Source organism: Cynoglossus semilaevis, chromosome 6 (assembly GCF_000523025.1).
Source record: "Cynoglossus semilaevis isolate Cse_v1.0 chromosome 6, Cse_v1.0, whole genome shotgun sequence".
NCBI lineage: Eukaryota > Metazoa > Chordata > Actinopteri > Pleuronectiformes > Cynoglossidae > Cynoglossus > Cynoglossus semilaevis.
Genome location: NC_024312.1, coordinates 16,759,426 through 16,778,422, shown reverse-complemented (window position 1 = coordinate 16,778,422; position 18,997 = coordinate 16,759,426). Strand labels below are relative to the sequence as shown.

Sequence of the window (18,997 nt, the reverse complement as noted above, 5' to 3'; positions counted from 1 at the left end):
AATAGCTCAGAGCTAGAGAAATAAGAAGGGAGGAAATTAACAATTTCATCAATAATACACATAAAGCTAACAATTAAACCACTGGCTATGGGAAAAACAACAACTTTCAAAACGTGATTAATCAACTAAATAACATCTTTTATTTTAACCTTTTTATTTCTTGACAAGTGACAGCCATGGGTAAATACTGCCCCCTTCTGGACGAGTCTGATATAGACGTAACGGATGATCAGAGAGACACGAATCCAAACTGGTCGAAATGAACAGTAGTGATTATAAAATAAAGAGACGTTCACATGTGTGGACTTGAACTGTTTTAATAGTTTCAATTGCAAAAACAAGTTCGAAATCTTTTAAACATGACTTACAGATTCACACATACTTTTTTCTACTACAAAGATAACTTATTCAATGTAAATGAGTATAAAATAATTAACAAATAAAAAACCTTCATATCTTTTTAATTTAATTTTTTTTTTCAATTTTGCAGGTCCTAAAAAGTGACTGAAAAGACAACTGTCTTGTAAAAAAGAAAAGTCACTTTCCTTCTTGAAACATACTGAACATTCAGTCCAAACTGAGGGCAGCATTAGAAATAACTTGTAAAAATCAAGATTAAATTAAAAAATGTTCAAAATGAAATGAGATGACCTGGAAAATAATTAGGATAAAAATAGAGTCAGTATATTGTCTGACAGTTGACAACTGAGTTGTTGGAATTGCAGTTAAATTGTCAAAATAAACATTTGTGGATGTTAGCATTGTCCCATTTCCACAGGAAGTAAAATATTGTTTCAGGCGTGATGAGAGTTTTACTCTCTGGCTTCAGATTTCTCAGATTCAGATTAAAATACTGCTGACGAACTGCTGCGGCTGCAGCCACACGTGGTACATCAGCAGTACTAGAAAGGAAACAACGCACAATCAGACTCTTGGATCAATAGTACGTGGGTGACAACCTTCACTTATAAAACACTGAGTGAGCACTAAAGTGCTGTGATCCCTAACCATAAAAAAAAAACAGTTTGTACAGTAAAAAGAAGGGGGAAAAAAACAGATTACACAACAACATGAAAAAATGACACAGTCACGCAGCATACCAGACACACACACATTAACTTCATGCCAAGTGCCAAGTCATTTTTGGATGCTCCAGGTTGGTCTGAGAGGAGGATGAGGACAGGAGAGTTGGAGGAGGGACATGAACAGATGATGGATGAGAGTGAAAGTTAACATTAAAGCTCCCGACAGAGACGACTTGATGACAGAAGCCGTAGCCTCCACCACAGCAGCCCTGCCCTGGGCCTCATCTCCACCCTCTACTCCAAAAATACCAGCTGCAGGATCAGAGTGGCATCAGTCCTGAAGAGTGTCCACCACACATACAACCACACCACAAAAAAAAAAAACTCCACTTTCCTCCACCCTCGCTGCTCTGGAGTCGTAAGATGTTTCAGCTCTGAGCCCAACAAAAGTTACTAAAGTGCTCTATCTACAACTACAGGAAGCGCTTCTCTGAGGTCAGCTGATAAAAAAAATAAAAACAGGATCAACATCTGCGTAGTATCAAAATGTTAAAAATTTCAGGCTATACAAATGTTTTCACAAACCTGTCGTCTAAAGAGTGTCTGACTTTGAGGTGTGTGTGTGTGTGTGTGTTTGTGTGTGTAGAACATTTGGTAAGTGAGAAACATACACAAATGTGGAATAAGGAGACGCTCAAAACTGAGGAACAGCTGTCTCAATTTGTGTGTGTGTGTGTGTGTGTGTGGAAAAAGAGAGAGAGAGAGAGAGTGGGACAAGGAGAAGTAAAGAAAGTCTGTCCATCTGTGCGTTGTGTGAAGCTGGTCGGTCGTCAGCTCAGTACTTGGGTACTTTGGTGTAATCCTCCTGGACGACACTCTTGCACAGACACATGGACAAAATCATCCCCAGGAGCTGGAAGAGAAAAAAAACTGACTTCAATCAGAAGAAAACCGATGCCGATAAAGTGTCGACTTGACAAAATGTACTTGTCTGAAGAGGGAAACAACATTGTACAGTCATTTTACTGCTGACTATTTTATGAGTTTTTCTTTGTTTTTTTATTGGTGGGGTTTTTTATGTGTATATAAAAGTGTCTCAGTTCCTTTATTGTTTATAAAGCAGACAAAAATGATTTTGGAAAGAACGACTACAGCAATAACATTCATTTACAAATTATTACCAATTTACTAATCAATAATTCAAAGTAAATGATAGCCAATTATTGTTTATTTTGCATGTATATAGACGACTGACTTGTTCTCTTCAAAAGGAATAATAAAGGAAAAAATGTTTTGATAATCAAGTTCCACTATAATAAAGTTTGACAATAAATCTTTCCCAAACCTTAGAGAAAACGGCACCTAGGTTGTGTAATTTACCAACAACTTAGACAACAGTAGACAGCTACTTTGTACTTTACAAAATAAAAATCTCAAAGCTTGTTAAAAATCTGTACCTCCACAACTGCCACGCAGACACACAGTCCTAGAATAACCCCACAGTTGTCCAGCAGCCATTTCTCCACACTGATGACACAGCCCTGAAAAAGGAGAGATTTTAATTGAATGTTTATAGAGGACACATAAACCTGTACATGAGTTCAGCCAGACACAAACACAGCTTTTCCAAAACACAACTGTTGACTTTGGACGAGTACGTGGTGGGAGGAACAACAGGTCTTAGAGCAGAAGTGACAAAAAAAAGAAAAAAAAAAAAAACAATCTCTGAGTTCCTGAAACACAGACCAAACAACAGAACGGTTGAATTTTCCATCTTTGAAACTAATCAACGCCCACAAACTTCACTCTCAGCTCTGCTGATAAGGGGCAGAGTTTCAACACGTCAGGCTGAATACTGACAACATCAGGTTAATCAGAACAATGCAGGCGTGCTGCTGCTGCTGCTGCTGCTGCTGCTGCTGCTGCTGTGTTTTTGTTACAGCTTCAGGGAAACTGAATGTGTTCTGGAACTGAAGATAAAATGTCCCCAATTAAAAAGCCAAATTTAATTAAGATAAAAAATAAATATAAAAAGTACACATAAATGATCAATGGCTAATAAAACCCCCTGTTTCTAAATGGAGAATCCTCAGCTGTACCTCATTTAAATAAAATATGTATTAGATATTGTGTCATTAAACTCACCATTATATATTCACATATATAATAGGGCAATCAAAAGTTTGTATTTTTCAAAATATTACTATATAAGGGCTATCAAAGAACAGTAGAGTAGATTCATCATGATTAATAATGATTTAGTGTTGTAATTAACATTCAATTCAATTCCCTGTATATTGCTGAAAAAGGAAAACAAATAGCAGCAGGTCGATGGTTGTGTTTCACACCTGTTCATTTGTGACATAATGGAATTATCAATCAGTTAGTGGAAAATCTAGCTTCATATGTTTGATCTTGAATCTTTACACAGGTTTGTACAGAGTTGCTTTTAAACCTTGTTCTGGACAACATTTATTATCCATTTGGTAATTGTGTCAGTCAACATAGTGTCTCGACCGTGAACTAAACAGGTTGATTCTCTCTCTGTCTGGCGACATCTTAGTACTTCCTCATGTTCAACACAGTGACGTCAGTGCTCAGAGTATGAACACAGACAAAAGGCCTCATGGAGTCACGTGCTCCACAGATTCACATCTGACTTCATACATAGGTGACGACAGTCTGGTTTGAACAGGCTAACTGTCTTCACACAGACACACGTAAGAACAACAATCAGACTGTTCCTTTAAAGCTGGCGTTGTGCAGGGACTCACCGTTTCAAAGACGGGCAGTTGTGTGGACGTGTGCGCACACAGACCCACTTCTTGAACATCGGTGCCTGGCAGGTTATCATTCCGACAGGAACAGGGATACAGGAACTGGGAGCTGTTCTTGATGATTAGGTTATCAGTCCAGTTTCCTGGACCGGTCCATCCACAGCACTTCATCTGTGGGTGTGACAGAAAGAGAAAGGTCAAATGAAAGACAATAAAAGTGAAAACAAGACACAAAATATTACATGTAAGGTATCATTTTGATGTATCATTTCTGATGCCAATCAAACACATCATAATTTTTAGAAAATTACACATTTCACATTCAAAAAGCTTAAATAGTCCATCGAAGCTTGAACAATAATATTCATGCATAATATAAACAATCTGTATTTTTTTACAGCTCAGTGAAATGATAAAAATATTGGATAGCTAGTGTGAAGCCAGGTTAAAGCGAACCATCTGTTTGTTGTCGGTGGCACATGTTAGTTAACACAGTTATAGCTGTACTTGTCTGTTTGCACGTGTTGTTAGTTAACACAGTTATAGCTGTACTGATCTTTGTTTGTTCTTTTTTTTAACCCAGCTTAAAAATACTAAGTTGTTTGTTCTTGTTGCTAATCATGAAAGTCCTGAAAAAAAGAAATTGAAATCACATTAAAGCATCAGGACAACAGAGTAACTGTACAGTGTACAGTAAGTGCACACTCGGCAATAATGTGTACACAGTAACTGTACTGTAAGTGCACACTCGGCAATAATGTGTAGTTTCTTTGTTCTCTCCTAAGTGCAGACACCACGCAGCTCTGTGATGATGAATATGTAATCAGACCCTGAGGGTAACAAGCTGCTTTTACATCAGAGACAATGTTTCTAAAAATACACCCTGTTGTTTTACATTCATGTTACTGAGTGATTTCATGTCTAACAGGCTGTTGTAGCTGTATTTACTGTAGTGTTTACAGTGTGAATTTTTTTAAAAACAAAACACAAATCCGTCAGTGAAAGGGTTTACAGGAAACGATTGGCCCAAACTAGTGATAAAGAATAGATAAAAGCAAATGTTTTGTTCTTGGTGTAAAAGTGTTCTGTCCCAGTCGGACTCACCTTCCGCTGAATGTAGTCCCATGTGTGCTCCGTAGTCCTGTTCTGACCAGTGTAGTTGATCATCATGCCCTTTATGATGTTGGACATCTCGTATTTCAACTATGAAGGAGACGACATGTCAGCAAAATAAGGGTTTTGGGTTTGGAAGTAACACCAATACCTAACCCTAGAGAAGTTTTTCATCGTGTACTGAGTTAAGAATAAGACAAACTACAACACACACCCAGACTGGGGAGGGGAGGGTGGGGGGTTGAACTCTCAATTTTCTCACAACCTCTGATTTTCAAAGCTGTCCCAGGGGGCACTGCCGTGTGAAAAACATTCTGGGCTAAAACATGGCACAAATTTAGCTGAGTGGGAGTTGGACTATGTTTATGTGAGTAAGACCACAGAACGGTAGCAGCGCTGTAGTTTCAGAGCTCTACTGGAGACGGGTGAAAGCCTCACCCTCTTTTGGAAGAGAGCACCACCCTGCCCTGTGGTGAGCTGTAAGCACAGGGAGCACTACGGGCTGTCGCAAGCTAAAAACAAACATGCACACATGTTCAGAGGGAGAGAGAGAGAGAGAGAGAGGAACGAGCTGAAGGAGAGTGTACAAACACAAACACATGCTGGAAGAGAAACTGCTGAAAGGTCAACAAGAAACTACTAAAACTGCTGAAATGGAAGGAGTTTTATCAGCTAAGAGGAGTTTGTTTCTTTGTTATTTCCATTTCCTCACATGCAAATACAGCAATATTATTAAAACTAGAATCATTTGATCCCAAGTTTATAAACTTGGGATCAAGATATTACAGATACTATTATAATGGTATTTGCACCTGAGTCACTCAGAATCTTTTCACTTTGACATTTGTTCAGCTGTGAGCCTGTTTTGGCTCTGACCCACATGCTGTGAGACACAGCTGCAATGAAGGGAAGCACAAACACCACTCAGCGCTGCAGCAGCAGCAGAACAGTGGTGTAAAAGGTCACAGGGTGAGAGGAGGGCGGATTGGTGGAACGGAAAAGAGTAAAAGAAAAAATTATAATAACCAAGTGTAGAAACAGGAGGGGGAATTATGATGCTGTGAAACCAAAAGACTACGATACGAGGAGATGGGGATTCATATGGGTGGGTGGGTGTTTTTACCGGCTCTCTTTGGAAGTAAATGAGGACTCCAGCTGTGACCTGAGCGATGAGGATGAGGAGGAGGCAGGTGAAGTACTGTAAAAGAGTAGAGCATAAAATATTTAAATTTAAAAATGCTGGATTAAAAGAAAAACGTTATATGTAATATTTTCAGTTAAATAATACCAACATACTAAGCTCAGCAAGAGCTGAAAAAAATCAGAATCATCCATCCATCCATCCATCCATCCTTCCATTTTCACCCGCTTATCCGTTACCGGGTCGCGGGGACAGCAGTCGCCATCCAAATCACATTGCACCGTACCAACCCCCCAAACCTTCCTGCGGGTGGTGAGTCCACTGGAAGGTACCAACCGCCCTAACCGGGATTCAAACTTGCCCAGGAGGTGAAACCTGGGGTTCCACACCAATGACAGAGACATTGCCTCTGGGCCAAAGCGCCACAAAATCAGAATCATGCATACTGAAATGTGTGTCTGGTATGGCTATAGTCCTGGGGACATATTATATAGAAACCTTTGTTGTGGGGACTTCATTAGTGAGAGTGTATTATTAGGTTTCAAGATTTAGTTTGGAGTTAGGATTATAATTATGGTTAGATTACAGTGTAGGTAAGGATTAAGATATGGGTTAAATTCTGTAAGATGTTAGGGTTAGGAATGCAGCATGTGTATATGAAGACAAAAAAAAGGAGTCTGTGTGTGTGTGTGTGTGTGTGTGTGTGTGTGGCAGCCAGCTGGTCACTGTCACTGTCAGAAGTAGGTCACAGCAGTTTTTTCAGTTAAACTGGTAGCAGGTTGTACTCTGTGTAGGTCGTGCACCCATCCCCACGCTTGTTGTCACCCCCTCACAACTGAGGGACTTTATCCCCATCAGACCTCCTCCTCCTCTGAGTAAATCCACACACTGCAGAGCTCAGTGTCACTAATATTCCATCAGTTGTTCTCAGTCAAGCGTGGCATTTGAAGCAGGTTCATTCAACAGTAGGTGTCAAACAACAGTAGTGACATACTTTCAACTTCACCATAGAAAGTGTTTTACGCTTGTTAGGGCATGTTCCACGTCTCTACAAAATACTGAATTACAACAACAACAAAAATTGGGGCAATGCTTTTGTGTGTTTTCTGCGACGATTTCCTGTGTGGTCATGACACACACTCTTACACAAGTTCCTGACGTCGTCTTTGTTCAGAGCTGCTTCAAGGCAAGGATGTTAAATGAGACTATGGCTCTAATGAGAATAAAAACAAGTTGCATGTTCTGAGTCTGAACTTTCCTCACCAGACCCAGCAGACAACGGATTTCATAGATGGCACCAATGCAGCCGAAGAAGCCCATGGCCATTGAGAGTGAACCCACAGCGATGAAGATGTATGAAGCCACTTTGATGGTGTCTGAAGAATCGTCTGGGAAAAGAGAAAAGAAAAATATATAAAAGCAAATCTTTTCTAAATTAACTTAAACATCAAGAAGACTCGACATGACTTCTAGGATCAAATAAGGGGGTCGTGACCTTTGCTTCTGTTTTTCTATCTATAATAGCGTGTGCTTGTAAACAATGCAGCTCAAAAATCATTTAATGCAGATGAAGAGAGCGGCACAAGAATTTTTCATGAAACACAATGTCAACTCTGAATTCAGCGTTTTCTCAAGTGTCTTTCAGAAAGATGATTTATTAGGCCACCAGGGTGAGCTGGATCAGGACCAGTCAATATGTGGAAAAGATAATTGAGTTCACCCTTTGGTATGTGGAGCGAGAGGGATTCAGGAAGAGGGGCTGGCACAGAAGAAGCACTTTAGAAGGCGATAAACTAAAGTTATTATGTGGCTGCCTTATCTGGGCTGGAGACGCTCCAGAATCATAGCTCAGTTTGACAAAAAAAGAAAAAAATATCAGTACTGTGAAATGGCTTTATCCCCAAAATATATCTGTGCCAAGCGAACAAAACCAAACTCAGAAAAACTCAGCCCATTTTGTGAAGACTTTGGCAGACAGTAATAGATTTTGGCTAGTTTTTCCAGAAATGTTATATATATAGCATTTTGGGGCTGTACTTATGTACATATGTTATTTCGGTGAATAGTTAAAACACATTTTAGTTTCACTTTTGCTTGACTGAACTCTCAATAAATGATATTATAAACAGTCACTTAAGGAAAATATTTGGGAACTTAAACAGAGACAGATGTTTGTTTCTGGTTATTCTCTGACCCTCTGACCACTTGTTCCAGTAAAAAAACACTTGTTCCAGTAAAGACACTGCAAAAAACAAAAAAAATGTCATGTAACACTCATGTGGCCACAAAATAGTACTGCGCTCCGACCACTTCATGCCACTTCAGCAGACCAATGTTCTTGTGTTGTGACATTTTATAGACTACTTCCTTCACCATCCACCAACAATTATAAGTTAAACAAAAAAGATGTCTCCAAAACCACCACCCAGCTGTATTTTAGCTGCAGAGCAACTGATACTGTACTTGACATGTTTCTAGCTGAGGAGCCAACATCTGTTTTCTTCTGTGGTGAAAACTAAAACATATACTTCTCCTACAGTCAGCATGTGGTCCTGCTCTGTCATGTACAATGGCACGTTTCCAGGTTGGTCCTTTTACTAAATGAGCTCCTGGGGTAGTTTCCATGAAACTCTCCATTTAAAGGGCCAAGTGAAGACGGTGCGTTGCAGAAAGCTGCTGGTAGCTGATGGATGACTGTTGCCCTTTAAGAGCAGAGAAGAACATGCAGCTTGTATACAGCTGGACCTAAGCCTCTGTTGACTTGGAGAAAAACGATCCCCGAGTGAGTTGGGTTCTCTTTGTTTGGCTCTGTGGAAAGTTTCTAAATTAAACAACCTTTAATACGTGGCAAGTACAGTTTTGAAGCATGCAAAAAACTTCACTGTGTTAATGCCATGGGCTCTACGGTAGATTGTATTTGTGAAGAAATGATAACAGACCAATCCTCCCTTGGTTTCCCTGCTTGAACTCATTTAGACAGCTGCAGAAGTGTCTAATAATATCACCCCCAAAGAATGGAAACTGAAAACACAGAGATCCTGTTTATGGTTAGCCATTGGTGCAGCTTCAGTGGAGAAAGCTAGGTCAATAAACAGAGCTGTGTGCAGCTTTGGCTTCTATTCCTTCACAGATTGGTGAAAGATTTCCACTCATTTCCATGGAAAAAGATGAGACTGACCCATCCAAGGGTACAGGGGACAAAACAACGTGAAGAAGAGAAGGTCGTCACAGCTCATACGCAGCAGAAGGGATATCCTCAGGGTATCTGGGAACCATGATCTCTGCTATCTCTGGAGAAACAGCTAGTTTAATGTAACAATAGACTGGAGCTGGCAAGGAAAATAGATGGTGTACAGGCTTTGTGTTATGAATGCCTGACTGCAGATAAGCAAACTCAGCTCAATGATAACCTTGGAGTCGGCAGTGACCTTCAGAGGGAAAGTTGGAAAATAGGAATCAGACTGAATATTTAAGGACACAAGGTCAGTTGTGGAAGGTCTTCGTCATAACTACAGATTTTCACGCTCATTAGCCAAAACAGCAGATGCCAGGATGTGTTGAGACCACATCAGATCAGTACAGTTCCATTCAGAACTTCCAAATAAACAAAGTTAATGTTACTGAACATTTTTCTCAAAAGAAACTATTATGAATAAAATAAATCTGTGTCACTGAACATGAAAAAATAAATTGAAAGTGAAACGTAAATTTCATGATTATGTTTTAAAATGTGACGTCTTCTGCAAATATTTTGATGAATAAATGTCTAAATGTATTGATATATTTGAAGGATGAAACAAACTACATTCAATGTGTGGCTTTATACTGTAACTGCTTCATTCAGAACAATTGGATGTTTGTAATATTAAGTGAGGATTTCACACACATATTTACGCGTGTCAAAAAAGTAAATTTAACAGTTATTTACATTTTAACCCATTTGAGAAGATTCTAAGCACAGATAACTAGGTCTGTTAATCCTCAAATCTTTGTGGCAGAACTTTCTATGTTCATCTGTGTATTAAAGTAAAAAGTGTTGAATTCTTCTGCACAAACTGGGAGGAAGCTCCACCACTCCACTCAGCAGCAGCAGTTCTCCATCTGGGAAAAATACACTGCAAGAATTTATAACAAGATTTATTGCCACTCAGATTTTCCAGCCTCCATTCCCCCTTCGTTTCAGGCGAGGCTGGAGCTGGTTTCCATAATACTTTCACTACAATCTTCACCGTTCACAGACATAGTAAGACAGCACGTCGCTGAAGACAACACTGAGGAGTAACACAGAAGTATTAAAAACTCCCCTGCTGTGCCTCAGTGCAGTGACAATCTCTGTGAGATCACAAGGTTCCTTCTGTGTGACTCTACCATCTGGACAACTGAGACAACAGCAAAGTTTACAGTGCCACTCTGTGGAAACAGTGGCGGGGAATAAAGCTGCTGTTTTCCGACATAAAATGTAATACTCAGTAAGAACTCTGCTTTTATTTATACTCAGCTTTTAGTACTCAATAACCTCCCACTTTGAAAAGACTGCGTCATAATTTTCTCTTCCATTTCCAGATTTTAGCATAAACCAAAAGAATTAGAACCGTTGTTTTGGGATTAGAACATCTGACTGTCAATCTCTAAATGTGTCTATTTTTATCTCCACTGCTGGCTAGGTCAACAGTGCACAGAGTCTGTTATCAAGGTGTGGCAGCGCGATCGAGTGAGTGTGTGAGTGTAAAAACACTTACGCAGAACAGCAATGAAGCTCTGGTTGTCAAAAAGAACCCAGAGTCCGAAGCCCATGATCAAAGCTCCGGAGATCTATGGAGATGAGAAACATACAAATGTTAGATATCCAACCTTCTCTATAAAATAATTAGAGAATTTAGCCAAGACATGTGAGTGTGAATTAGGAAGATTTATTTTAATTCTATAGTCCATCGCTCAGACCTCGAGATTTGAGAAATTTGAACTACTGAGTGTGAAAATACACACATTACACTCCATCGCTGTTACACAAATCAGGTGTAAATATAGAGCTGTATGAATTTGCAACTCATCAATAGGAGGAGTCAAGGCATGTATTTCCCTGTAAGGCTGTATCACACAGCTTATATGATGCATTTTTAAAAAATATATTGAGCTTAAAAGTCAGGAAACAGCCTTTTTTTTCAGATCCTGGCCAAGTTGGTGAAGTTGTTAAAAGATCAAATCAAGGGCTTGTTGAGGCCCATATTTAAAAATGAGAAGCTTTGTGATTTCTCAGATCCCCCCCAGATCCACCACTCATGGCCCATCCAGACAACAGTAATTAGAGGTGTTCAATCAGAGTGCCCCCCAGCCACCATCATTAGCCCACCACTTCCTGGCTTCCCCCTAGTAAATATATCCACGTGGACAAACACTGGCACAGACACACATGCTTCCTCTTAAGACACCGACAAAACATTTACATCAAAAGGTCTGTGTCAAGTTTACAGCCACACACTCATTGGAAAAGTCTGGACATCATCCTTGTCAGCTTTAGAAGTCTGGAGTTGTGCGACCCATTGGACTTCACAACATGAGCAAGAAGGAAACAAAGCATCTGCTGCTGTTTAGGTGTTGAGATAGACTGTAAAGTCACAGCACTGTAATATTTTCACGTGTATCATAATCGATGTCTAATATGAAAACCTGGGAGCCATTACTATTGTCAAACAGCACAGACACAGATAAGTGGTGGAATTAAAAAGTGGGTCATCATCTAGGAGAGTGGGATTTGACGCCACATCAGAAGTGACTGCAGCACATTAACCACCCTCTGCAATCAGTAATGAGGAAGCTCGGGCTTTGAGTGCAGTACACGGACCACTAATTCCACCTTTTTTTTAAATAAAATACCATTTTACATGTATGTACTAATCTTGAACCAACTGGTCAAGACCAAAGATTTCAGGATTTCTCAGACTTTTCTTCCATTTATTCATAGGTTCTCCTCATTTCCTCAGCTGATAGTCCTTCAGGAAACATTTTGTTCATGAAAATATATCTTATGTTTATGATTAATCTTGGGTATGTCTTCATTTTTAAAGGGTTATGGCACCAAAGTCATATAAACTCTAATCTAAATCTAAAATGCAAAATGACAATCTGGTTTTTGGAATACTTGTGTTCACAAAGACCATTGTGACAAGACTGAACTGGAATAAAGTGATCCAGTATCAGTTCTTTATTTTATTTTTTTTAAACTGAGAATCTTGCATGGTAATCAAGAACAAAAATGACTTACAAAGAAGAGAAGGTTGAAGAGGAATAGAAAGTACTTGACGACTGTGATGCATCCTTTCCCCATGGTGACGCTTCTAAAAACAAAACAACAGCGAGAATGCATGAATTAAACAAATAATGTGAAAAACATCAGCAACTGATGAGTGCTAAAGTGAACGAGCCACAAATATGAGGCTTGTAGACACACGCTGCCCAGGTTGGAACCATGTTAGAATTAAACAGGAAGCATTTTCTGACCACATGTTTGAGACAGGTAATCATAATACCAGGGGAAATCCTTACCACAAGCAATTGTTTTCCATTTTAAGGGAAAATAGCAAGGGTGTTTATATGTATACAGGGTGTTCTCTCCACAGCTGTAGAATCACGACCATTTCTATTTTACCTTTAATTTCTAAAGTGCACAGCATGTGTTCCTGTCATGATCCTACAACTAATGGATACATTTACTTTGTTGAAAACCATAGCTGCAAAGGCTAGCTCAGAAAATCCAGCAACAATTCAGAACACACTCTAGTCTCTGAACAAATACAGACATGTTTTCAATTATGAGATGAAGTAAAAGAGACTGAGTGAGTATATCTATGAAAATACTTGTACTTGTATCAGTTTGTAAAAAATGGTATGAGGACAACCCCATTAGCGGACATTACAGTTGCTAACAAAAGCTATCCTACAGTATAAGCACTTTCAACATCCTCAGAAGGGGTGGTGGGGGTGGTGGTATATGTTTACTTCTCACAGTAGTATGTGAATGTAGGGCTCTTCCTCTTATTAGCAGGATGTCTTTCTACCAGTGTTTTTACAAGAACAACATCACACTCCCCCTCAGAACAGGAAATGAGTTTCGATGTAATAAAGTTTAAAAATAAATTGAGTGAAAAAGGAAGTATATGTTAAATTAGCTGTCATATTAAATTCACTTTTCACCAAACTGAATACAGTACTATGGTCACAGGAAGATTATCTCAAAGTGAAGATTAGTCTGAATGGTTCGATGATGAACGTTGATGAACGCAGATTAAAAAACAAACATAGGAAAGAACTGTCATAGATATCTCAGTTTAAATAGAGAAAAGATAAAAAAGATGTGATGCTAAAAGAAATAATCACAAAAATAATAACAACTATCCTGGAAGATGGTGACACATTTCTTCCAGCATGAGGAAAATTAAGGCTGGGGAGTGCAATGGAAATTTAAAGCAAAGTCAAACAGCAGTTCCTAGGAACAGTGTTAGCTGTGTCTCAGGGTAACAGTGTATTCAGAATACCCTTGAAATCAGGACACAACGAAGTTTATTTGAACAAGAGAAGGAGAAGAAAGGACCAGATCTGGGTTCATGGTGCAGAAACCATGTGCAATGAGTAAATACAAAAGAAGAAAGGTGGAAATGACTCATCTGAACTTTCCACACTCACTGACCTCAAACAGCTGCTTTTTTTCTAAGCAAAGACATTTTTCCTCAGTGTGGTGAGACAAAGGTGCAACTGCATAATATCCTATGTTACTTAAGGGCATTGCATCTGTGTGGTTGCTGTAAGAGATGGAGACCGATCATAGACAAACATTTTTGTTTGTTCTATTTTAAAACCTCCACGTAAGACATTACAATACTCACAAATGAAACGAGAAAAAAAAACTGATTACTCATGTACAAAGAAATCTCTCTCCACTGAAAGTGTGAAAAATTGGTGAAGTGTGAAACATAGGGTATTCACATTTATGGAAATCCATGTGACAAAGAGGTGGAAACCCCACCGATCTTACACTGGTGGGTTAAACTGAGATACAAGTTCAAGTATTACAGTGGTTTACATCTTAGTCATATACTTCAGGTAAGTAACTTAGACCATTCCCCATTAGAAATTACCATTGAGACACAACAACCTTACTGATAGTAATTCAGAAGTACAGACAAGGCATTTGTACCAAATTTAAAACACAATATTACACAGATGTGTATGTGATGATAGAAGGCTACAAAAACACTGTGGTAAGACAATGCTGCCACAAATCTGTGGTGCTTCGAATAGTAATACCTCAGCACAGTTCACCACAGAAACATATCTTTAAAAATAACATTGTCTCCTAGACGACCATGTACGACAGTTCACCAAATACTCCACTCTGTATATCTGCAATATATCCAACAATATTACAAACATATTTGTATTCTTATGCTATATAATTATTAAATAATTAGTATATATATTATACACATATATATCCACACCCTGTTACCTGTTCAATTAAAACATATCAGATTACGTTCCTTTATTTAAACACCTTACATCTGTTTTTGACAACTGATTCGTCTGTAATTTTAGTGAATTATTTGTTCCATCAACTGTCAGAAATTGCGGGTTAAAAGGTCCCCACTAACTTTATTTTTGGCCCCTCACCAAATATATTCATTGTAATAATCAGATACAATATCGTTTAAAACCAAACTAAAGAACAAAATCAATGACCAAAATGGTTAGTAAATAGTCAATAGCGTTATGATCCTTCGAGAGATATTTGTTTAAACGCTATACGGTCTGTTTAACTTATCAACCTATTACTGTAGAACAAGGCTGATCTTTGGATGGATTTTACTGCAAGGTGTAAAGTCTTTCCACTGGAAATACCCCACATTATGTCCCCTGTGTTGGAGATTGAAATAAAAAGCAGTGAAACGCAAAGCAACAGCGAAGTCACTGAAAGTGAAGACGATGACTGGTAGCTCCCTGCTCGGACATTAAGAAGTCTTGAGCTGTAAGGGTGGCTTTAAAAGTTTAAATTCTACCTTTTGTTTAACCCCAAGAAGTTTAAAAATCCAGTGCACATATTTTGACCGCTAACAGTCTATGGTTGACTTTACGTCAACCGTAAATGAAAATGCAGTTGGGGCATAAGAACGACACCAAAAGTCTGAGCATAAAAGTTGTTTTTACACAAAATAAATATATCTATTCATACAAGAGACACACCAAGAAGGGAAATTAAAACTGTGGAAAAACTTACTTGTATTCTGTTCGCAGTTCGTGTGTGTTCGCTGAGAGGTGGACCGCCTTCTGTACAGTTTGCTGCTGAGTGACTGAACCCTGTCTGTAGTTGACGGAGCACGTCTGTGTGTGCGTGTAAAGAGGAGGTGTTGACAACACCATCTAGTGGCAGTCTGCTATGTCTGTTTCGCGGCTTAAACGATTCAAACACGTTATGTGCAATATATCTTTAATTCTGTGAATATTTTAACGGTAGTTATCACACTAAATGTGTTTTTTTATTCTGTGGGTTTTCGTTTTTACGAAAAATTAACGGATTAGTTTTATACGAACCAATACAGGAGCACATTTACTTCATATTCTTTCAGTGGTCAGGAGGAGGGAGCTACATGCTAATTGTTAGTAAACACAAAAAAACTCAAGCGAATAAAAACATAAAATAAATAAGAGAAAATAAATAATACTAATTTAATAAAATGTACATTTTAATCATTAATGACAAAATACATGTTCAGATATAGAGGAAAAAAGATTCACATAGCATTATTTTAAAATAGTGTATATGATCGTGTCAAGGACTGTGTAATAAGTGGAAAGAATGAGGAGAATGCAAACACAGAGACACACGGAGCTTTTTTGCTATAAACAACCACAAGTGCACATTCCAGTGACACACAATCATCTTTTTCACTTTGCCCAAACTCAGTAAGAGTGTGTTTGTGTGTGTAAAGCACAGAAAATACAGACAAGATGGTAAAAGCCAGTAATATGTAGTCCAACTAGTACCTGTAGGACCAAAGGCCATTCAGGCCATGACATGTTTAACTGATTATAAACAGAAAAAAGTTTAACAAAGGGAAATGTTACGTCACAGCCCCTCAGTCTCTTTGTTGACATGTTAGGACCTGTTCTATTACTGTAGGTACGTGTTGAAATACAGGCGTTATAATAAATGCTCTTCAGTTTCATACTGTAGGTCATTTACACTGGAACTGACCTACAGTAGCTGCACTGAGCTTTTATCCCTAAAAATTACACCTTTTATTTGACCATGTATAGAGTTTTTACCTCCAGTGTTTTCTGTCATGTTACTCAGAATCTCTACTAAACATACATAGCAGAACTGCCCAAAATACGGCCCATGGGCCAAATACAGCCAATTAGGCATCCTACGCCAACGAACACTGAACCATCGGACCAATCAAGGTTTAAACCTCATTTTGGCCTGTGAGTTTGCCAACCCCATCTGTGCATTTTTCATATCCAGTATTTGTGACCAAGACCTTTGCCAACCCCATCTGTGCATCGGTGCATTTTTCATATCCAGTATTTGTGATATATCTCCAGTGTTTTGGTAAATGCTTTGACAAAATAATAGCATTAGATTTTATTAAAACAATGTTCTTTTGCTTCTCTGCTGCGGAGGGAGTTTTGTGAAAGAAAGCTAAAATTATCCAGTATTATCTAAAGTTCTGGCTTCTTTTAGATGTGATTTCTTTTCTTCATCTGACCACACAATGAATCACAAGACACACCAAACTATCAACAAATAACTTCATTTCTATATTTCAAATATGAAATATAAGTATAAGTATGTATAATATAAGTATGTTGACAAAAACAACAACTGATTGAACCACATTTGAAGATGCAAAACTTAACAATAATGCTCTTTATTTTAAAGGAAATAGTTAAAATTTAAAGCAATTTATTTTGAGGTACAGTATAGCACATACATGGGCCACATAAAAACACAATGCTACAACTTGTTACAGTCCGTCTTGGTATGCTATCCACAATTGTAGCTTACATTTCAAATCTACATCAAAAAGAATAAATAGCTCAAATTACAATTTCTCCAAATTTCAAAGACACAATTTACCAATGAATGACTAATCTGTGTCAGAGCAGCAGCAGGATGAAAGAGACGTTTCTTCTCTTGCCTCCCTGCTGCTGCCCGGCCCCCTAAACTGCTGCTCTCTCCTAAAATAACTCGACTTATTCCAGCATTTCACAAGACTGATGATTTGAGGCTTGTAATATTGACGGAAAAGGAATGCATTTTTCTTGAGTGCCGCAATTACCGTGAAAGTCAGGAAGGAGCAGGAGGTTGGTGCGCACAGTGTCAGGAGAGTTGCACTTAATTAAATGGTGGAGAAAAAAAAGATAATTACTACATGGAGAAGTACAGGAGACCTCACCCATGTTTCATGTTCTCCATCTGAAGTAAGAAGCACATCTGCCGTGAGTACTGGACTCACAACTGCAAACCCACAATCAGAGTGACCTCAGGACCACTCCTTTCTAGATCAGAGCATAACAATTCATTTCTGACAATATGCGGACCACCTTTGAGGGAACTCTACAGGCTGGTCCTTGTTTGACTCAAAACTGGGTTTAAAGTCAAATATAGAATGAGACCACTTTCAGCATTTGGACTGAACTTTGATCATGGTCACACACCTAAAGGCAGATAAAAAAAGTAACTGCGGTCATTTTCAAAATAAAGCTATAGTGTGTAGAGTTAAGCAAGAACTGTAATTATAATTAAGTAGGAGAATGTAACAGCAAACAGAGCCAGAGTTGCTATTGTGATTAATAAAGCCAGATTGTCTGATACATTCGTTTTCTAAATCATGTAACAACAAGAGCTGTTGTGTTTAATGACATCATGCTCTGTCCAATAGAACATTGTTAAATGGAATACAATGTTAATGATACACACAGTTGTGTTGGTTAAAATGCTTCATGTTGCACAGGACTTGTACTACAGTAATAGTCACGTTCAGAGGTGTAAAATGTTATTCAAATTTGAACGATAAATCCTTAAACCCCGGACCATTAATCTTCATTAGTTTGTGCTTAGTTTCTTGCAGGTTGCTACACAGTTCTGACTGTTTTCTTTCATTGGATTAAATTACATAAATATGTGATAAAATGTTAGTTTTGGAAAAACTGGTTTCCTGTTCTGTTTACAACAACACTATATTATACTGTAGTAAATAATATGTACAAATATACAATGCAGTGTGAACGACTACTAAGTAGTTTTTAAGGCAAGACTAAGGTTATGGTATTTTTTTTTATAAACTGTGCTACATGACTAACCGGGTTATGTTGACCCTGCACACTGACATGCTCAGAAACATGACTCCTGTTCTACAGTGGTGGTCACTTTACCAAATATTTTAAGACCACGTTGGGTCTGAGCGCTGCCTCATAGATCACACACAACTAGAAGAGAGAACAACCATCTTGTGAGTTAGCTGACCTGTGTACTGACCAATACTAAATATAAGTTAACAAGTCGATATTCTAAATATTCTGTACAACACAATTCCAATTCACTTTGGCTGAACTTCATGGCTGATATTTCTTACAGAATATTCACGTTAGTCTCCCTGAAAACACATTTGTTATTTAGAATTTGTTTCTGGGCAGTTGAAATAATAAAAAGAAAACGGACTTAAAGGAATTATGGAAATTAGTTTATCAGCGTTAATAAGGTAACCATATGTAGTTTAACTGATCTTGGCTGAATCTTACACTGTAGATGAGTTGCTTCCATTCAGTGTGTGGACACTGTATCAGTCAGAAGTTTAACAGCATCCACATATCCAGAGACTTCAGTCCATCATACATACAGTTTGTGACAGAACAAAAACGCCATCAAACAGAAACAAATCACAGCA

The 18,997-nt window shown here is 38.3% G+C and overlaps 1 protein-coding gene across 1 annotated transcript; it reads right to left on the bottom strand.

Annotated features, from left to right (window-relative positions):
- Positions 1–301: 301 nt before the first annotated feature.
- Positions 302–15,435, bottom strand: cd82b (CD82 molecule b). The gene is made up of 9 exons (XM_008312435.3): positions 15,325–15,435; positions 12,319–12,391; positions 10,796–10,868; positions 7,320–7,444; positions 6,039–6,113; positions 4,907–5,005; positions 3,800–3,973; positions 2,483–2,566; positions 302–1,938 (listed from the first exon to the last, which is right to left on the bottom strand). The coding sequence occupies exons 2-9, from the start codon at positions 12,379–12,381 to the stop codon at positions 1,861–1,863; spliced, it is 771 nt and encodes a 256-aa protein (XP_008310657.1). The 5' UTR covers positions 12,382–12,391; positions 15,325–15,435; the 3' UTR covers positions 302–1,860.
- Between the last annotated feature and the right edge of the window lie 3,562 nt (positions 15,436–18,997).